Genomic DNA, 22025 nt, shown 5'->3' with positions numbered 1-22025 from the left:
AATAATTTGTGAAATAGTATTTGGAATTGTCTCAGTTTTCTTAGTAAAATTCTTTCAGTGAAATTTCTTGCAGATTCTTTCAGTGAAATTGTTTGCAGTTAGCTTAATATTTAACCTGTTAATTCCAATTAACAGTTGTCATTATATAACTTAAGAGTATATCCACAAAAAGGTAAAATCTAAACCTTGCCTGTGTTTCTGCTACTATAAAAAAACTTACCAGAATCATAGAATGTCTTGGGTTGGAAGAGACCTTTAAGATCATCTGGTTCCAACCCCCTGCCATGGGCAGGGACACCTTCCACTAGACCAGGTGACCCAAAGCCCCATCCAACCTGGCTTTGAACACTTCCAGGGATGGAGCATCCACAGCTTCTCTGTGCAACCCGTTTCAGTGCCTCACCACCCTCACAGAAAAGAATTTCTTCCGTATATATAATAATTGCAGCTTCAATTTGGTAATAAGGTAATGTTCAATATTGTGGTTTCCTACATAGTGTTCAAAATTGTTGTTTCATTTATTCCCCTCTCCGCTGCAATGATTCAGGGGACACTGTAGGAATGGTTGAAGTTAATATCCCTAAGCAGCAATAAGTAATGAACAAGTAAGGAAAAAGGTATTTTCCTTGTAGTACTTCAAGTCTCAGAGAATTACCTGTACTAACTGTAGACTGGGGGTGTTCTTAAGAAAATGCAACTGTGTAAATTACAGGCTGCTTTAGTGTTAATTAACTGCACCAGTGCCAAAGGAATGGCAGCAGCTACAGAAGAGCAATTTTCATTCATAATAGGATTGCCTTTCTTAACCCCTTGCACTTTAAGGATGTACTTTCATGAGCTCAATGTTTTGCATGATATGTTCTATTTTACTTGTTTGTTGTACAAATTTAGTTTTCCTGTAGCCTCCTCCTCCCTCCCCACCACCCCTCTAGGATTCCAGAGCATTGATGCACTACGCTTGTCTAGAACATTGAAAACAGAGAGGGTTTTTAATGACTGAGCTCTGGTTGAAAGCCTTTTGAAATCAGCTAAAAGATTCCCAGTTGTTTCAGTGGCTTCTGCGTTGGAGCTGTAGGTCTGTCCCCATTTCCTTCCCGCGCTGTAGCTCCGTGTGCATGCTTAGCACTTGCGGGGTGAGCTCATGTTACTGTGTAGCACTCCTAAGTTGACTTCCATTCCTCACTAACCAATAACTGTGCAAATGGTGCAGGCCACCCTATCACGATGACAGGCCCTATTGGAAACCCCCCACAAGTGGAGAGGACAGCAATTTACGGTATATCCAGGAACAGAACCAGAAGAATTTAGGAGGAGTCCAAAGCATGGTGTACCAAGATAAACTCATGACGACACTCTGAAAAAGAGCCATCTTCATTTCACCTGCCATCTTAGACATCATTGCATTCCATGGTCCTTGTCTGTCTGCAGTATGTTCAAAGTGTATTGTGCATAAAGTGTGTGTCTTCGTATGTACATCCATCCTTGTTTAGTGTTCGTGGACATTCTTGGGAAAAGTGTTTTCCATATCTTTGTAAAAAAAAAAATTTTGAAAAACCTTTTTCAATTCTGGTAAGAATTTTCAGTGCCCCGAGACCAGAAATTTTCTGGGGATTTACATTCTACCCAAGTTCCAAGTCTGTGACCCTCTGCCTGCTGTTGAAGATCAGACATTTGTGCCTTAGTTATTTTTATTACCTTGTTTATTTGGAGTCAAATTAATAGATGAAGTTTAAGAACCTTGTTTTTTAGTTGGCATACAAATAGGAGATTGCAGGGAGGAAAAAACAGTATTCACACTGGCAATCAAATTGGCTTGTGGGCCACCAACAAAGGGAGCCTACTGAGGCAGTCATAGGTTTGGATGTCATTTGTTTCTAGTTTTTGTGTTCTGCAGAAAAAAATAGAGGTGCTTACCTAACTTTGACAACAAGTATAGGGAAAGAACACTGTAATAAATCTCACACTGTATGTATATTTTTTTTTTTTACTTACTAATTATATTGATAGCATTCCCCAAAACCATACCTGCTGCTATAAAGGCAAGAATGTTAAAAATTAATCCTTGCTAAAAGGGTGCTGCTGTCATCTTATTTTTAATGTGATTATGGAAATGAACTTGCTAATTACATGAAACTACCTACTGATAACTTTTCTCTGAGTGGGGTCAAAAACACAGCATATAATCAGTACATTAGAAAAAGGGGACATTCCAGTGGAATAGCTCTATTTTTTTAAAGTTAGATATTTGCGAAGTTGAATGTATATTTTACAGACCTAGGACTTTGAATGAGACTGGCTGGTATTTTGATCACTTGCAGACTTTTTTGTTATCTTTAAACCAAAAATCACAGTGCCATCTTCACTCGTGCATTTGTTAGGCCTTACATTTGTGGTCTCTCTGAAGTTGTTGGAATGAATGAATCTTCATTTGGAATGTTTTCAAAATGAAGTAGTTTTTAACTTGATTTTGATAAATACACATTTCTAAATGGCTATAATGAATTTTTTCAGAGCAAATTTGGTAGTTTATAACTTTTTGTGAAATACATTTGTTTACAAATGCTGTCTTTTATTATTTGTTTTGATCTTTCCTGTATGTGCTAAGTACAAATAAAAAATGTCAACCTTGTTGATCTGGTTATGATGCATTATTTATTTTTGAAAGATTTTGGGGGAGTGTGTATATATATGCTTGTACCTGATTTCCCCCGTAGTTACTAGTGCTGTGGTGGATCGAAGTTTCCAGTACAATCTGTAGAGAGGGGAAGACAATAAAGCAATTGTGCACTGAGATGTGAAAATGCCAGGGTAAATCTAAGGTGTGTAATCACAGAAGCTGACTTTGGTTTCCCCAGACCAGTCGTCCTCTATTTCAGCAACATTTTATTTAAGAAAGGAAGAAAGAGAAACTTTGTTGGAGCCACTGGAACAAAAGTCTAGTTTAGCTGCTGCTCTGGAAGCATTCTGGAGGAGGGTTTTTTGAATACTCGCATTGGTGCTTTATTATTTACACACCTACATTCATAATACAGTATCTTTCTTGTCATACAACCTTGTCAGCTTCCCTGTGGTTTGTTGCCAGTGTTCCACCTCATCCTGTGTTGTTATGTGTGGTTTGGTTTGTTGCTGAAGGGGCACTGAAGGAGGGATCCATTCCCTGACAGACTGCAAGAAAAGACAGCACAAGGCCTAACTGGGTCCTGTACGTGTTAAAATGCCTCAGGCACATTGGTGAAGAACAACCTGTGGGCCTTGTGTGTTCTGCAGTTCGTGTGTGTCGCCTCGAGGGAAGCACTTATCATTCTGCTTCTCTGGAGAAGGAGCCCACACCTTCTGCACTCCCTTTTCACTTGCTCATCCCTCATCCTCCCTGCTGTCTGCAGAAATCTGAACCAGCCAAGTCACGGAGCGATCAGCTAGGTAAGAAGGCATCAATGTCTCTGTCCTTCCTTCCTATAGGTGTAGTTGACTTCTTGTAGCACATGGGCTAGGATGCACTTGGGAAGAGGGAACATATCTACCTGTGTCCTCTCTGACCCCAGCACTGCTGTGACCTGTGCAGCTTACATCACCTGAACAAAGGTGGATATGGGTGGTCTCTGTCTGGACAGGGTTGTATAAAAGAGTTGCTTTAAAGATAAAAAAGCACATTGGGATTTTTTTTTCCTAAAAGTAGCACAGACGTAACTCACAACAGTTTGTTTTTAACAAGTAATACAGGTCTTGTGATGCTAAGATTACAATTTTTTGTTTGAAGCAACACAAAACACTGCATCTGAAACCAGATTACATTAGGGAAGGGAGAGAGAAGAAAAGTGGAAAATGTTTGGTTAAGTCTGTTGTTAAACATAGCAGCAAGTTTTGTTTAAACTATTGGGAAAGCTCTGGCAATATAAATCAATACTACATCTTAAATTTGTACTGCTATAGGAATCCTCTGGTAGTTTATAGGCACAAACTCAATGTAGGAACTTGATGGCCCTGGTATGTGAGTGTCTATACACTCCTGTGGTACTTTAACTAGGAGCTCCTCATGAGGAAATGCACCGTTTTTACCAAAGATCATGTTACAGAGTCATTCTAAGTCAACACATTTTAAATGTGTTCTAAATATACACAGGGAAGTTTGGTTTTTTAGAAAAACCTTTTGAAAGTTGCCTAAAGGAGGTACCACCTTCTTAATCCAAATGAAACATGTTCTCAGGGGTACCCATTGAACTGCATGTGCAAACTTTCTCCACCCTGCTCTGAAGTGTGTTCATTGTGTGAAACCTTCTTTTTACAAGTCCAGCATACACTTGGAAACTTCTGTAATCTGATTACAGATGATAAACACTATCCTTGCATCAGCCTGGGGGGGATGGAGGGGAAGTGTGAGTGTAGTGATAGGCAGTGGAGAAATTACACTCATCTGAAGTCCAGCATGGAATTGCTTCTTCCATGTGCTGGAGAATTAATTGATACAACCTGGCCGAGGGTATCTTTTGATCATCTCTCTGCACACCTTCCTCCTGTATTTAATAAAGCTGGAAACCAGTTCTTCCCTGGCAGGGCTCAAGCCTGGCTCTGCACTCTGTGTAGTTGGATTTGGAGGGGGATTACCTTATAATAACTGTAATCCTATGTCCTCTCCCCCAGGAACTGCTGGGGGAATTGAAAAGCTGGTGACACTGTGACACCACATCTGTAACACCAGCTGAAATATATCACTTTTCAGCCCCAGCCAGGCCCTGCCATGCAAACGAATGACTAATATTGAATACTGAAATATGATACCTGAAATACAATACTGAAAGTGTTGTCATTTTCAATATATTGTTTTAGTGTGGGCTTTTTCTTCAAACTTTCATTTTCAGCTATTTTTCTCTAGCTGATGTGAGTCACAGGCAAAGTGAACAAAGGGATCAGGTTTTATAATGCATTTCTAAAGCTGGCAGTCAGGGGTTTGTATGCTTAAAGGAAAGAATTAAGTCCTTCTGCATGCATTTATCGTTGAACTCATATGCAAACTGACCAAGAGGAGGATTTTTTTCTCACGCTGTGGATGGCAACAAAGCATATATTATGGCCTGGTGATGTAAACTGTGATTTTCTATTCCACTGGATGAGCGCTGCAGAAGATGTCTCTTCAACCTGCAAGAGAAAGAGTGTCAGAGCAAGTAATTTTGAAAATGGAACTTCAGGTGCTGGCAAGGAATGAGCAGGGGAACATCAAAGGCAGCAGGGGAAAAATGAAACCGAGTATATCACCTCCTTCTCAGGCATCAAAGTTGGTGAGATAGGGCTCTCTGAGAGAGAGGAGAAAGACAGTTCAGCACTGCAATCAACTCTTTCAGAGGAGGAATCTTTTCAGTTTGTGTATCAAGCAGGCAGGCTTCTTCTACCTGTCTCAAAGGAGAGAAGTTTTGATGCACATCCATCTAACCTGACACGCCAGATCTCTGGAAAGACTGTTGGCAATGAGTGGTTTTCCTATTACTCTGCAGCAGAGAACCAAGGAAAACAGCCCTGTATGGGGAATGCTGTCATTGCAGCTTTCCTAATAGCAGCTAAAGAGACTGCTGGAGCCAGAGCTGCTACAGACCAGTATTAATGGACATAAATTAGGAAATGTGATTCTTTTAGTTGACCTCAGCCTCTGTGTGTTGTGCTTTGAAAGGGCACTGATCTACCAGGACCCTGGATTCTTTGTTAAGATAGAAGTTTCATGTGCTAGCCATGAAACCTCGAGAACCAGCTTGCACTAACTCTCTGCACCGTACCCAAACCTGTGCTACATTGTGAGGATGGAGATTTTGAACTGTTTCAGAATAAATACTTTTTCCTACATTACAGTCAAACTGCACACGCTTGGAAATTCACAGTACTTTTCTGCTCCCACGTTTCAGTGTCAAAGAGCCTGCAGGAAAATCAGTCCTTCCTCAGCAGGCACGTAGAAAGATGCAGCTTTTGGAAAAAACAATCTTGGTCAAATCAGATCAGACAAAAACACGTAAAGAGGTGGGCCATACTTTTCTGTCTGCCTCCTGCAGTACATGGCAAAGCAGTGTGTGGTGATCACGAAGACCTTGTTCGGCTTCCCTTGTTTTCTACGTACTGATGAACCTTGAAGTGACTGGCCAAAGTTTCCCTTCCTCAGTGTACATGCTGTTGCTCTTATTGCCACTGAATCACCAAAATAACCCACAACAAACAAACAAAAAAAAACCCCAACAGATAATTCAGTTGGAGTTCTTCCATTGATATGAATCATTTCCAGTAATAAAGCTGCAGACTAAATGCTGCTCTCAAGCACTTAGTAATGACTGTTTCATGACTGTACTTTAAAGCAAAACAACTTTCTAAGAGCCTATTTCACAAGTGTTAATCTGAATTTAATTGTAAAGTTCACGTCAGGCCTCCCCGTGCACTGTCCCCTGCAGATATGAGTATCTTGCTACAGAAAATACAAGCATGTCAGTAATAACTTGTGTATCGCTTTTAATTTCTGCATGTGATATACTTGGTTTTGAACAGGAAGAAAAGATTTTTTTTTTAAAAAAAAATCTCTATCTTCCATCCAGCTTTCCTGAAGATGGTGATGTTTTTTCCCCTTCAGTTAGAATCTTGGCAGACTTGGGACACAGATTGGTGGAGATAAGAAGTTTCACCAGCCTGATCCAATGTTACTACTTTGTTATGTGGTTTTTGCATAACAGCTTTCTAATGACTGTGGGATGCTCCTTTGGGTTTGGGGGCACCAGGTCTTCCATGATCTGTTGCCTGTATCTCTTCAGGAGAAATCTAGTCGCTAAAAGAAGAAGCATTCATGATGACTGCCTCAATCATCATACCCTCTCAGAACTGACGAATCTGCCAGTTTAAAACTAAGACAAATGTTGAGGTGAGGCTATGGGAACCAGTGGAAGTGCCCCTAGGGTTCTGTTTTCAAATTGCCACCACAATTATATTTCTACCATGAATGTACTATCTTTTGAATTTGTAATGTGCTTGATTTTTTTTCTTTTCCATTTTCATCTTACTCTTTCTTTTCTTCTTCTCTTTCCTCTTCCTTTTCCTTTCATAGCACTAGTAGTATGACCTTTAAAACAAGCAGCAAAATCTGCAGCTCATCATATGAAAGATGGTGTTTTGAATTACACAACAGCAGATGTTTCATACAGGAACAGTTTTGAAAACCTGTAGTTCCTGGCTTACCAATGTCTTATGTTGATGGATTATAAAAAACACTATTTCTTTTTTTTTTTTTTTTTTTTTAATGAAGGCAATGAAAAACATCTTCTACTTTCCGAGTGACAACAAAAATGAAAGAAGTAGCCACACCTAATTAGAAGTAGGAAGTACTGATCTAATGCAATTAAACTCCGGATAAGAAGCTAATTATTTATAAGTTACTTTTTCCTCCCTAAACCCATAACATTCTGTGCTGGAGTTATAATCACAGTAGTTCACCTGCCATTACCAATTTCTGCAATTTTGTCTTCCTTAGAGAAGTAGAAATACAAATCATTAATGAATCTCCAGTGCTCTCTAAATTGTGTAATTGCATAGTAATGAACTCAGTACCTAAACAGATGACAGAGTGGCTGTTTCTTTTCATCTCCAGGGCCCAAGGCCCTGAAGATTAAGGCCTTGATGGCAAGCAGCAGAGCCAGAATCATGGTGCCTCCAAGCTGAGTCTTTCTCATCAGTAGGAATACAGAAGTCAAACAGGAAGGAAGAGCTCAGAAAAAAATGGGCCAGGGAGACAAAAAGCTCAAAGTAGAGGGTTTAGGAGAAGCAGAGGTTTACAGTGTTATGTGCAAAAGAAAGGAACTAGAAAATGAAAAGCAGTGGATTCTGCTAGAAACTCTGAGAATGGAGAAGAGGAATAAAAGAGGCAAGGAAGCTTTGCGATTTCAGTGTCTGTGTCTTCAGCACCTGGGGCTCTCTGAATCAGTAGCAAGGCTGATTTGAAGCAAACTTCAAGGAACTTGAATGTAAAATTGGATGCTGCTTTTGTATCAAAATTTTGAGCCCAGGAGGCCTTTGTTTGTTACTATTCATTTTCAGTTTCAATGGTTGCATTTAATGTGTGTGTCTCATTCTCAATTTCTGACTTAAAAAAAAAAAAGAATCTGTGAAAATGGCTTTAAAGGTAAAATGAACAGTTTCCTGCTGTAAGTCAGATGAGTTGCCCAAGTATTGAAGTGAGAACCTGCCCAGAGATAGGGCAGAGGTTGAAAGTTTGTAATTAAGAGAGCCCTTGCTGTGCTAAATGATTGATTTTGTACTACTTTTACCTGTTAGTACTCTCTTTTAAAAGGGCAAAAATCTATAACCTAAAAAGAAGTCATTTGTGTGGCAATGGAGTCGGTCGTGTTCACACTGGCCTTTAAAGTTATGGCAAATTACTGAAAATTCACAAGACAGCATATTTTTTTGTAAAGCAATAGCAGCATTCAGAATCAGAATAATTTAGAAGCATGAAAATTACACAGTTTGATTAATTTCTTTTAAAACAAGGTTTTTTTCCCAAGGAATTTCATCTTAGTAAGGACAGAGACAGAAAGGAGATTTTGTAAGATGGGAGCATAGTGTTAAGGGAAGCCAAATCCCATGGATTGGCTTCAAGGCTAAAGGGATTACACCTTTCTAATCTGCTAGATGCAAGGCTGCCGTAATTCCTGGCTTCACGGCCCAGGATGAGATGCTGAGCCTTCGTTCCAGAGATGCAAATGCTCACAGAGCACCCACTCTGGAGCCAGCCTTGCCAAGCACAGGAGCTGAAGGGCAGCACCTTGAGCAGCACCTGCATACACAAACAGCAGCTCACAAATGTGGGGCAGCACACAGAGCTCCATCCTCGATGCATATGCCTCCACAGAAAACAGGACTGCAACTGAGGAGATGCCCTGGACTGTGGTGATCGGAGCTTGACCAGCCAAGCTGACTGACCAGCAGTTTGCTTAGGTGGGGCTGGTCACTTTTCTCACCTTTCTCACGTGCATCCTGATGCACATGAATCCTCCTCTTGCCTTTCTCTTGTCTCCTTGCAGTTACTCCTGCTTTTTCCCTGCATTGCTCCCGGTTTTGCTAAATCCATACTCAAATTTCCCAAGGCTATCTCTGTAGTTTGGGCCTTACAGAGTTACTGATACAGTTTCCTAGACAGTGCTGATCTTGTCACATTGTTCTCACCCAAGAGACCCTGATACTCCCCCTTCAGAGCTCTGTGATGTTCGGCCATTGCTCATGGAGCCCTACCATAAGTACCTGTGAATTCCAGCAATCCTCTGGACATCCTTTATAACATTTTTAGCTGCTTCTGCCTTCATCTTTTATGTCCAGCAACTTCTTCTGTCACATCCTGTGATTTCTCATGTTCTTCTCTTTTAACTAAGCCTCAGGCCTGTGCCTGCTTCTTCTCTCTGCAACCTTTGGCAGCAATGTGATACTAAGCACAGTAGAGATGAGACAGGAATGTGCTTAGCTCACAGGACCTGAGTTATTTAATGGGTTAAGTGGTGGGAAAAGCTGTACCATGGCTAACAATCCAAGATTAGCTGCAGGCTGCTTCAGAGGCTTCAGTTCCTTGCTTAGTTTTGCTCCTGTTTTAACCTGAGCGAGCTTGCTTAGATTAAGCACCCCAAGCTGTTTTATTTCCTAAGGACAGGAATACATTGCCTCTGTCTGAAAGGGGAAGGCAGCAGACTTGAGGGAGGATCTTGTTGGTCTTAGAAAATTTTATCTCTGCTTTTCAGAGTTTTCTCATCTACAAGGACATCTGGGACAATGAATTTTTTTGACAGGTGATTAAATATCATTAGCTATTGTTACTGTTAATTAAAACCATTTGTAAATGAAAAAAAGCAAACTTAGTTCCCCAGTGGGCATATTTTGCATGACAGTTTTGCAAGACAGTATTTTTTTAATGATCTTTATGCAGATAGGGTGGAATCTATGAGGACAATGTCTTTATCGGGTCAAGATTTGTTCCTTGGTATTTTATTAGAACATGCTTTGCTGCGGGCTTTATTCTTCTTTTGGAGAATTCCAGATTACTCTTGCTTCAAAACTTAGTTCAGCATCTTGTATCCTACAACAGGCTTCTGACACCATTTCTTAATGTATTTTTTCCCCATTACCTTTTTCTCTTTAATTACAAGGTTTTCTGGGAAAAGGCTGCTGGCTGCCTGCTCTGCTTTCTGAGGTGTCCCTAGGATTGGATGGGGACTGTGGATCATCCCTGGCAGCAGGGAAAGATTTCTGCAACACAGTTTTCCATGCCTTCCCTGAAGGAAGCAAATGGGCCAACTGTGTTTTCCTGATGTCAGAGCTGAGCATGGAAGTGTAACCGTACTGTTAGCTTTAGTTACACTTCACACAGCTCAGGAAGCCAATTCTGGCCAGCAAAGAGATCTTGGTTACATGGTGCAGGAAAAAAAACTGACATAGGTTTGGTTTTAGTGATCCCAGTCTTCCTTTACTTAGGAATACTCATTGCTTTTACATGTCCCAGTCCTTGGCTGCAAAATAAAAGTTCACCCTTTCTCTGTTATTGCAGTCATCCTGCTGTGGTCTGTGTTCCCTTCTCATGTAATGCTGGGTCAAGTCTTCTGCTTCAGTCCAATAGTCCTGGCCATTAAGTGATACTCACACGTACTGCCTTCTTCCTATCCCCTCATTTCCTCTTCTTTCCTCTTCACAGGGACATTTTCAGAGAATGTAAAATTCCTTCTCTCTCTGTGCCACTTGCCATGCTTTAGCGAAACAAGTGTTATGTGAGATTCTAAATATGATTAATGGAAGTTTGGCTAAAAGTTCATTGTGGTTTATTTGGTTTGTTGGGGTTTTTTTAACTGCTTTTGAAGCGTGGGCAGGGAATTAACCTAAAGTCTACCCTCCTTCCTCCCAATAAAGGGAGATAATAAACCCAAAAATGAATGTTTGGCTTAGCACGGCTGTTAAGTCTCCTCTCCCCGGCTGCCACACTGAAGTGTCACAGGGAACGGCTGCTTTCATTACATACACATTAATACACATATGGTAACAGGCACTGCAGCACTTCCCCTGGCTGCCATTTGGGACCACGTCTGAAGCCCATTTTGATGCTGGAGAAGGTATTGTAGTGATATGGCAATGGGTGATACATCTCCCAGCACATTCAGTACAAAGCCAGCAGTGTGAATCTTTGCTGCCAAAACCTGTGCAAATCACCACCAGGCTTGCTCTGAGCTACAGATGGGGGAGGATCAAGAGTGGTTGTGAAGATGTTTGTGGAAAGTTTGAGGACTTTTAAATACTGGAAAATTGCAGTGGTTTGGTGCAGGAGGAATGTTTCAAGCAAATAGAGGTGGCTGTGGCAATTGTTGAAGGTTACTTATCACAACCAGACCTAGAAGCCTGGGATTTTTTTAAAGCACTGTTCAACTATCGTAGGGAAGGTCTAAACTCTTAGAGTCATCCGTGAGGCATGATTGTTTGAGCCTGCTTTCTGCTATTGCCCCTCCAGCCTCCCCATGGAGAGGAGAGAAGAAAGCCCCACCATTTGCTCTCCAAGTGTAACTTCAGACAGGTGGGAGATGCCTAGAGGAAGAGTGGGGAAAGAGGGGCATGGTCAGGGTGCAGGAGTAAGCCTGCCCTGGGACACAGGTGCAAGATGTTTCTGCAGGCCTACACAGTTGTGTTCTACATGAGACTGAGGATGGCAGCTGGGAGGATGGCATGGAAAGGCAATTACGTTTTTTACAAAACCCCTTGTCACTCACCAAAAATGGGAGTCCTTCCATACCAGGCCTGTAATGGATGAGAGAAAAGTCCTGATCAGGTATTGATCTTAGCACATCAGAAAGATTAGGGTGCAGCTCAGGAGGAATGTTTGTGCTAGGTAGGAGTAACATGCCTCACAGCTGAGGTTGTGGGGCTGGAAACCTGGCCAGTTTAGGAAAGGATCTGATGTTCTTGAGGATCATAAGTTAAATATGAGTCAACAATCCCAATATATAGAAAAAGATGTCATGTTCCAGTGTATAAACAGGAGTAGATCCTGTAGGACATGGGAGACAACCCTTCCTCTTCCAGGCCTCAGCTGGAGCGGGTTGTCCAGTTCTGAACACCACATGTTGAAGCAGAGCAGGGGGCAGTTGGGTGGACAGGCATGGCAAGATGTTTCAGAGCTGTAGGGAATGTGTGACCCATGAGGGGCAACTGAGGAATTCAGAGCTCTTCAGACTCTGAGGGGAGATGTAAAGGGCCATTTTCAAAAACGCAGGCTTCTGTAGACAGAAATAACCTTCTCACTGTGTCCGTGATGGATGGGAGAAGAAATAGTGGCTTAAATTGCAGTAAAGGAGACAGAATAAACAAAGAAATAAGTGTAGGCATGCTGAGATGCTGAAATCGATTGTACAGCAGGGTCATGGAGTTTCTGCTAGTGAAGGTGTTGGAGGTTCAGTTCAGGTAACACAGTCCCATTGGTTTTGAAGGCTTTCAAAGACTTTTCTGTTCCCCATTTTCCTATGTCCTCTTAACACTGTTGTGTGTGTGAACTGTACACTAGAGACATGGTTTGATGTCCAGTAGGTGACTGGAGCACATGAAGTCTAAGAATGTCTACTGAAAATAGCTTTTTGGGTAAACTGTGAGGAGCGTAAAATTGAGACAGAGGACTAGTAACGTAAATAAAAATTTTAAAATAGGAAAGAAAATTAGTAGATACACATTATTTGCCTTTTTCCTCAGTGTGCTGCCTTTTTGGTCAGAAGGAGGTAATTAATGTGAATTTGAGGCTAAAGGCAGTACTAACCTTCTTGTGAACACTGAGTGGCTTTTTTGAAGGTTCAACTTCCAGAAACTAATCCTCAGGAGTGCTTTTTCCTGAATGAGGGACAAAGAAGAAAGGTTTGCTTCCTTTGCACAATTGCCTGTACCGCCCTGCCTCATTTTCCTTGAAGGACAGGAGGTGTCTGTATAGGAAACAGCTGGAGTTTGCTGAGAAAGCCACGCAGGTAAATAACAGCAGAGAAAGAGGAAACCTGCAGGACAGCCAATTCATGATTAAAAAATAAACCAAAGGTATGATATTGGCATACATAGGGTGGCCAGAAGGCAGGTGCAAGAAAAAGGATGAAAATTGCTACCTGTCCACATAATGCACATAGTCTGAGAGCATTACTTGATATCTGGGGAGCAAGTATGAATTCCTGGAGGTCAGGAGTATGAATACATTTGGAGATGGTCAAAAAGTTGGTTCACTGAAAGTAGTGATTTATTTACATCAATGGATTGGGAAGGATACATGAGCATGTTTTCCATTCAGGTAAGCCAGATAGAAGCAAGCAATAGAAAGCAAAGTTAGTGACAAAAGGATGCATTGAGTGGAAAAGTGTTGAGTCTCTATATTTAGGACAGTGTAAGAACACAAAAGTGAAAAACAGGTGTGATATGAGGTAATAAAAATGCCACCTTGTAGAAACTGCAGTCCAATGTGCCCCTAAAATAGAGTACACAGAAAAGGAATTTGGACTACATGGTATTTTTGTTTGGGTACTGTCAGCTTTTCTAGTTGGCAGGCTCTGGGGCTGCTGCAAGACCTGTTGTTTCTGATTGTTCAGTAACTCCTTGGTAGTGAGGGTATCCGTGCAAATGCCCAACCACACATGCATCGGAAGTGCAACAGTTGGCTGACCCTGAGATGAGTTTGCCTCGACATCTGTCAGTTGCTGTCAGCTCTGGAAGAGTGCAGATGACCACGTGCTTTTACATGGGCCAGCAGCTTGGGATTTCACATCAGAGTGCTCTGCCTCGGTAGTTACACCCTGTCTGGAGCTTTGTGACCTGCTGTCCTCAAGGACTTCAGTGCATAGTTGAACATCAGCTTTGCTGGGCTAGCTCGTTACTTCTTTGATGTAATGGTCTCCCTGCCTTTTACATTTTACATTTTACTCTCCTCTCTGGACAGTCAAGAAATACATCTAGAGAATTTCGTGCACATTTGCCCTCATACCAAAGGGCAATTCAGTTGTCTCATTCAGTTGCTTAGCTTATTTCTATTTCAGCATGGAAGATACCTTGGGCCCATAGCAGTATGAGGAGTCAGTGTAAGGATTTGGTGTGATTCATTTTGAAAAGACCAACTGAAAATCTTCTAAACCAGGCTGCCAGTGGGTGAAATGAAAGAAACTCCCAAGCACGTAGGTTTTGTGTCTTGAAAAAAATTGAATCAGATGGGGAAAAAAAGATGTGCTGAGGCTCCAGCCCCAAACTGATCTTATTTCCCATCAGGGTTTGAACCATGTGAACAAAACCACCTATCCTCTCAGTCAAAAAAAGTCACACCAATCCAAGGCCCTTGAAGGGAAAGTGCAGGAGAGCTGCTACAATTAGTGTGCAATCTCATTAGCCTGTACCATTTTCCCCCTGTAGGCACTTGCTTGATTTGATTTGATTATAGCAGTAAAGATATAGTGTAGTTTGAAAAGACAGACCAGTCCTGGATTATCTGAGCTCACGAAAGCTGTCCCCTGTGGATCAGACACCTATTTGTATTGTTTCCTTAAGGTAGAAAACACATCAGAAGTGCCTTTATTGGCAGTGGTTGCTACATGCTGGAAACCTGCCGAGATTAATATACACAACATTCCCCTCCCTGCCTTCTGCTTTCAAAAAGTAACCAGCATAAAAGTATTATTCAATTAGTACCCAGTCAGAAACCTCATGTTGTCTGAAGTTGTTACTCAGAAGACAGTGGTTATTAGTAATGTACCAAGCTGTGTGTTTCAGTATAACTTTGGAAATGATACAGATGTGTTTATTTGCAGATGTCTGGTTAATTTTGCTTCGAATCACTAAGTAATCTGCAGAGAACATATCTTAGAACGTATCTTAGGTATAATTTATTCATTGTTCCTTTAATTATTCGGTTTGCCTTCATTTCATATTGTCAGGTTTTCAGCTGCTGTTAGTAACAAAAGAAAACTGAAAACCCATGCATCTGAAGATATAATTTCTTTAGCATATTTCAAATAGGCAGGGGATTCATCTTTAGTTGAAATGAATTGATGTACTGCAACTACTGTCTAATGCACTACTATAGAGTAAGTTAAAACCTTATAAAAATTTTAAGCACTCCTCTGAGGAAAGCACATTCAAGTCCTTTGCAGCATTTATGTAGAGTTATCTCAATCTTTTTTGGTGGCTGGAATAGAGAGAAAATAGCGTTTCTAGAAATTCATCATTATTTCAAACAATAAACTGAAACAGCATCAGTTACAGCTAATGAAGAAAAGCAGCAGTGTCATTTGTTACCTCTGAGTTAGAGATGATGAATTAAAATGTCAATGTGTCCCCATGTGCCATATATTGTAGACTGTTGATAGTTAATCTCCTAACTAAACACATGCAAAAAAACCCCACCAAAACCCAAGCTAGTTATACCAGCACAGGTACAATTCCTTTTTGGCCAAGTGTTATTTTGCATATTGTTACCTGTAAAATGTTTTATTTCTCCATTTTTTCCCCAAGTCAGAATTTTTTCATATACCTTTTCACCATAAGTTTAGAGACCTGAACATTCTCAGGAATGTAGTGTTACTCTGAGACTGTTCCTTGGTCTCTGCTCTTTGGACAATTTCACTTTAAAGGAGTTACTCTTTTCTGCCTGATGACTTTCCTATCCCAGCAAAGATTCTAGCAGAGATTGTGTAGTGTGTAAAATCAAAAATAATTCTGATCTTAAAGTCATACCAACAAGCAGAGGCATCCTTTTTCTTCACAGTGATAGAAAACTCTAAAGATTTGGGATATACCTCATTAAAATTTTTATTTACAAAAAAGCTGTGCATTTTTTCCCAAGAAAGTTTTCACTCTGTCTCTCCAAAAGTACAACTGGTGCTACTGTTTACTGCTCTAATTTGAACTGAATTTATTTTGTAGCTATCCCTTGAACAACAGCGATCTGCACCCGTTCAACATTGAGGAGAATGGTGGCACTCCATATACCACAAAAATGGCTGCAAGGCACCACCACCACCATCGGCATCACCACCACCACGCTAATTACGGTGCCCTTGCTCCCGAGACAAAGGACATTGTTTCTGCAGTTCCAAATCCAACCAGTAAGTCCACTGCAGTGATTGTCATTTCAGTAACTGTGCTGCTTGCAGGTTTGTCTCTGGCAAGGAGGCAAAGGAAAGGAAAGAAAAACAGTGTGCATTTCAGTTTTCGTCCTTGAAAAATGTGCTTCCTGTTATTATTTGCTAGCTTTGTCACATGTGCAAATGAGACAAGATTTGCAATTTCCTGGCTTTGCTACAGGGTTGTGGGATTTGGTGTTAGATGGGTGTTCCACAGCTGAACAAATACCCCATTAGTCTCAGAATCTGTCTCCCTAACCACTTGGCACAGTCTATTTTTCGTTGTTACTCTTCGTATAGTTTCACAAACCTACCCTCATCTGCTATTGCCTTTTGCTGATCTGCCCAGCTGGACTTCAGCCCTCATTGTTTGGATCTTGTTTTCGTCTGGGCACAGGCAGCAGAAATTTTGGAGCACTGGACATACAGCATCTTGCTTTTAGTTTGGGTAATGGGAGCAATTACAAGATTTACCTACCAAGACTGGAATATGCTTGCTTTCTTAGTGGAGAAATTCTTGGCTTGTAGAAAGCAAAGAGGGGAGAATCCCGTCCACTCCTGATGAAGTCTTGGGGAGTTTGGGTGGAAGTCTCTGCTGCTGAATGTGTACAGGTATTTTTAAGGGGATGGAGCTTGGCTAAGTATTTATAGGTTTACATAGGAACTAGAAGAGAAACATCCCTGTCATTGAGCAGTCCTACTTCCTGCTCTCCAGATTTACAATCTCTGCACTCTGCAGTGTGTCAGATGCTGAAGCTGTGTAAGAATGTCAGATGATGGGCAAAACAAGATCTGATCTATTATATTCCTTGTCTCTAGGAAACAATGAGTTTTTCCCTTGCCCAGTTTCTGCCTTCATAACTGTAAATCACTCTGAGATAGCTATCCATTATAGAAACTTTCACCCAGGTCAGTTAATCTGTCAATTTTCAAATTCCTGAAACCAGGGTCTTGGACTGTACTGGGTGACCTTGACTGTAGGCTGTCTCACTTCAGCAGTATTGCACAAGCACCTACCTGGACAAGCACTTTAATCAGACTTTGTTTCAGAAGCTCAGAAACACTTTCTTTAATTTTCTTTCCCAAGAGATTTGAGATAGTTTTTCGGAGAGAAGCTAAAGAAATAAAATGCAAGGCATTGTAGACATTTAGGGAAGGAATCCTAAGCAGCAATGTGACTTGCTTGCTGGGGCTTTTAATGAAGCTACTCCCTTAGGAGCGACCTCCAGAAGATGTGTTGTTTTCCACTGACTGTACACTGCACTCCAGCCTACATTCATGCTGGGAAGCACATGGGGCTGACATGGAGCGCGGCCACCCCCTGCCTGGCACAGCCATATAGGCTTAGAGCAGGCCGCTGGACGCTCCTGTGCCACTGGCAGGTCTTTGCATCTGGGCCCTGCTCTGCAGCCGCCGGCACCATCGAGGAGGGGCGTGCAGCCCGTGCTGCTGTGGGGCTGCCGGCAGCTCACCCGGCCCCGGGGCTGCCGGCAGCTCACCCGGCCCCGGGGCTGCGGGGCCTCGGCCGCTCGCTCGCAGGGCCGCCCTGGATGCCGGCTGGGCACGGGTGGTGGGCGAGGCTGGCAAGGCTGTGCTGGAACACCTCGCTCGGCTGTCAGCCTGGCATGGTGGGAGGCGGTGACCTTTCTGGGGGGTGTGCCAGCCCGTATTTTCCTTTCCCAAATGAGAGCTGAAGCATGTCCGGAAATTCATTCAGAGCCAGCTATGCTGCTGCTGAATGTCCCGACCCAGAGGGCACTGCTGGCCCTGCTTCCCCCATCCCCTCCTCGGGGCTCCCCCCATCCAGCCCACAACTCCATGTCAGACTCCCGGGGCCCCAGCTTCAACCCCAGCAGTGCTGCTGGACTCTGGCTCCCCACAGCCCTGCCATGGGCCCACCTGCAGGACAGGAGGTAATTAAAGAAACAGCAAAACCACACAGCACAAGGCGCTTATTCCAGCACTCTGTCTCCTCTCAGGTCCCACAGCTTTCCTGCTTCTCCTTATTGCAGAAATAACCTTAGAAAAAGCCTAGAAGAGCACAAGGGCAAACATCAGGAGCAGTTCTCTTTGTGCCCAGTGAGCATTACCTGTGACATGACACTGGGGCCCAGGGGGCTCCATGTCCTCCCCCAGGCAAGGGAAGGGTGAGCCCTCTCCCCCAAAACCTCTCCCTGCTGGTGGGGAGCAGCCTCTCTGGCCTGTCTGGCAGCTGCCATGCTCTGGAGGGGACTTCAGCAGCCGAGGTGTGTATGGCACCTGTTCCTGGAGACAATTTACCTTTCTCTTCACTTTGTCTGCTGAAAGCTGGTCCACACTAACTATTTGATGCAGGAGAAGATAATCAGTGCTGGTTCCTGCCCAGTGCTAGCAGCACCAAATGCCAATTCCCAGTTTCTCTAAGGGAGTGGAAAGGGATGGGACACCTTGGAGGGGAGGCTGTGGTGCAGCCATGCTGACTGCTCCCACCTGGGCTTTTTAGGCAACTGTGCATGCCTTGTGCTGAGTGTCTTAATGCTGCCGTGCCGCCCCGCTACAACCTATCACTGATCCCCTGTGGCACCTGTGCATCCAGGTGGAGGTGCAAAGCTGATTTCCCTTAAGAAACCAACCCATGGTTACATCTGGCATGTTTATGCTGTGAGAACAGTGGTGGTCTGGGCAGGAGCACTTCCCTTAAAACAGAATCAGACTTATTCATTTGCAGCTTGGGGTGACAGGTCTAAGTGCCTTTTCAAGGTTGGTGCGCAGGGGACTTGGTTTGGTTTGTTTTTAATGGTTTCATTAAAATGCTGCTCAGGCTATTTCAGCTGCAAGAAAACTCTTGTAGAGAGCCTGTGGGAAAGGTTGGCAGTGCATGTACTGAAATGGTTAGGAGCATGCTGGCCATTGGCTGGTTATCGGGGACAGCACACATGGCGCAGTGTGTGGGACAAGAAAAAATCAGGCAGAGCAGAGACACTATCAGCAGTCTGCCTCAGGAACGTGAGGACATGGGGGACTGATGTCTGGCTCCAGGCTGTGTGGAGAGGCCAGTGCTGGGAAAGTGTTTCTAGGAAGTAAGTGGTCACTAAACTGGGGACACTCTCAGGAAAGAGGGTGCTTGTGACCAAAATATCTCAAGTGGAAATGCCTGAAGAGCAAAAAGGTCTCATGGGGGGAATATACTATCGTAGCAGAAACTTCCTCATAAGGCTGACAGAGGTGACACCAGCACTCCACCTACCTTGTGCTTTTCCATGGGACCACAGGTGTTTTGTGACTTGTTCCAGTTGCTATGGACTGGAGTCATCACTGAGCTCTGAGATGGTTTTAAATTCATCTAAAGTGGAACATGGAGTGACCCACTGATATGTACCCACCATCAGGCTGAGAGAGGGAGAAAGCATCTGCCTTTCTTCCACTTACATCTATTCTGAGAAATGCCAAAATTCCAGTGCAGTTAGCAGGACATGGGAAGGAGAGAGACAAACAACAGTATGCCCAGCCAAGGTTCCCGTTAAACACCTGTGAATGTTTCCCAGCAAACACAGCCCAGGACTTTGTTACAGAAACAAACAGACAACAAACCCAGGCCAGACCTGCCTGATTTTTCACATTCCAAGTAATTTGTCTACTTCAATTACTGGAGGAAGTGAAATCCAGTGAAACAAATCTGACGAGTGTGTTTATGAAGGCAGCTCAGCAGAAGATGTTGTTTTCCTGCGCTCAGCCTGATTACTGTACTCGCAATGCTACTCTTCACCTCAAAGCTAAAATATACACATCACATCTTGTGGTGCAGCACATCTTCCCCCAGCATATTCCAGAGCCCCAGTCCCACTGTATGCAACAGCAGCTGGCCTTACAGGGACGAGAGGGTGAGCCTCTTGCTTAGCCTAATTGGCATGGCAACATCGTGCATGGATTACCAGGTGCACACGAGCAGATTCACCGGCAGCAGCTGGGGCTATCACTGAGAGCAGATGCCAACATGGACGCAGTGCAGCTCACAGAATTTTTATGACAGAAAATGAGGAATGGGAAGAGGGGACCCAGGTTGTCTCTTGAACTCTGGGCTGAGCTTGCAGGTTATCACTTCTAAAGAAGGCATCCTTTATTCCTGAACCGCTTGCTGCAAAAGACCTTGCATAACCCTGAGCAGAGAATGGTCTAACACAGACTGAGTTTCAGGCTGAAAACATCACTTTGAAAAACCACAGTGCTGCCAGATCCTTTCTTGGAATGAAAGCCTGGGTTTGCCAAGACTTAATGCTGACTCAGGAAACGTATGCCTTTTGTAGGGCTTCAGGTTTTTGCCTTTTCTTTTGTTTGAGATTGAGTTAAAAGGCTAAACTGGCCTGCTTGTCTTCCAGAGCTCTCCCTTTAAAAAAAGCCCAAACCCCCCCACCTTAAAAATCAGTCTGAAATAATAGCAAACTTGAGTAATTTAAATAAGGCACTTTCCCCCTTTCATTTTCTTTCTTAGGAGGAAAACAGAATGACTGTGTTTCTTCAGAAAAAAACCAAAACCCTATCATCATGTCTTACTTTATGGCTGTGGTAATTTATTCCCAGAGTATCAGGCAGTTTCACAGTCTCATATCCACAGAAGCAGCTGTGATGTGAGAAATGCTGAACTCTGGCAACACTAACTTGTGATGAAAGACCACCAAGAGGAGGTCAATGCTGATATGGTAACCCTTTCTAGGACATTATTACCTCAGGGTGTGATAATGTTTCTCTAAAGCCAAAACCAGCTTTTTGCTTATATCCCTATAAGCTGGTTTTAGCAATTTTTCACTAGTCAGCAAAGCCCTTAATGTATATTTAAACAGCTGTAGAATTAGATCTTGAGTGAGTAATATTTAATATTCTTAGGACAGCTTAAGAACCTGTTCCAAACCAAACTGCAGTCAGTGCAAGGTTTTTATTGATTTCAGTAGGCTTTGAATCAGACTCCAGAGAACTGGATTGTTCCCAACTGTTATTATCTAGAATCCATGGCAAAAAGAAGTACAGGAGGACACAGAGATTAGTAAAATCATCACATGATGAGTACTTGCAAATATGCATATATATGCCACACTATCCCCAAGATGTTGACAGAAACCTTTCAGGACTATCGTAAGAAGTATTTTTCCTTGTCTTTCTGTGTCGGTGGCTTGCTCAAAATCTCTGTTGACAAAGCACAACAAATTCCTGACAACAGTCTTAAAGAGGCTGGCATATAAATAAAGATGTCTGAGAGAAGCCAAAAGCTATACTCTGATCTCTTTACACATCACATGTTTTGAGAGTGGCACCTTGGCTGCATAAATAATCCCTCTGGTGTCAATTAAGTTTTAGAATATAGATGGGCTAGAGGCGGGGGGGAGGTAAGGAGAGAAATATCTAGCCCAAAGCTGGCAAAAGCTCTGCTGAAATGAAAGGGTGGGTGAGAAGGAGGAGGGGGAGGAATTGTTTGCTAAATAGAAAAAGGCAAAATGACCTGAAAGGCATAATTATGAAACATTTTAGAGGGTCTTACAGAGAAGATGCTTTGCCGACCGCTGTCTCTTCAAATGCAGTTGAGTGTCTTGCTCTGCAGTTCTTCTGTAGCCTCCCTTCAGACTGTGTTTTTTTCTTTCTTTCTTTTGGGCGTCCTTTTAGAACTGAGCTCAGGACTTCCCCTTCTTTATGATGAAACTTCTCATCTGAAGAAAATAGAAACGGAGAGTGTGAAGGTAGTTGGACCATGGCCAGCCCTGCACGTCAGCATGAACAAGGTATAGCATATACATATATACTTTTACATATATATGCTGGAGCACCCTTGTAACTTCATATTCAAAATCTGCTGCTTTTTCACCTCCAAATCAACATTCATCTTCAACTGGCTTGCTTTTTAATCACCTCTCTCCATCTCCTTATGGGACTGGGATTTGGTTT

The 22025-nt window shown here is 42.7% G+C and overlaps 1 protein-coding gene and 1 long non-coding RNA gene across 6 annotated transcripts in view; one reads left to right on the top strand and one right to left on the bottom strand.

The window, feature by feature from the left end:
• Nucleotides 1–22025, top strand: part of EPB41L4B (erythrocyte membrane protein band 4.1 like 4B) — a 169903-nt gene that overhangs the window by 81051 nt on the left and 66827 nt on the right. For 4 of the 5 annotated variants that reach the window (XM_042048629.1, XM_042048630.1, XM_042048628.1 and 1 more), the window contains exons 16-17: nucleotides 15916–16097; nucleotides 21747–21862. In XM_042048629.1, coding sequence (XP_041904563.1) covers nucleotides 15916–16097; nucleotides 21747–21862 — 298 coding nt within the window. Of the gene's footprint in view, nucleotides 1–1210; nucleotides 2630–15915; nucleotides 16098–21746; nucleotides 21863–22025 lie in introns of those variants that run through there. The other variant, XM_042048633.1, reaches the window with a different exon arrangement.
• On the bottom strand, nucleotides 2235–21814 carry LOC121674354. Its single transcript, XR_006019589.1, has 2 exons — nucleotides 21625–21814; nucleotides 2235–5133 (listed from the first exon to the last, which is right to left on the bottom strand). It is a non-coding gene; the product is annotated as an uncharacterized LOC121674354 (long non-coding RNA).

The sequence above is a fragment of the Corvus kubaryi genome, unplaced genomic scaffold (genome assembly GCF_017639235.1).
Source record: "Corvus kubaryi isolate FWS band 111438036 unplaced genomic scaffold, C.kubaryi_AGA036_p1.0 68, whole genome shotgun sequence".
In the NCBI taxonomy this organism is placed as follows: domain Eukaryota; kingdom Metazoa; phylum Chordata; class Aves; order Passeriformes; family Corvidae; genus Corvus; species Corvus kubaryi.
This window is presented reverse-complemented; position numbering and strand designations above follow the sequence as displayed.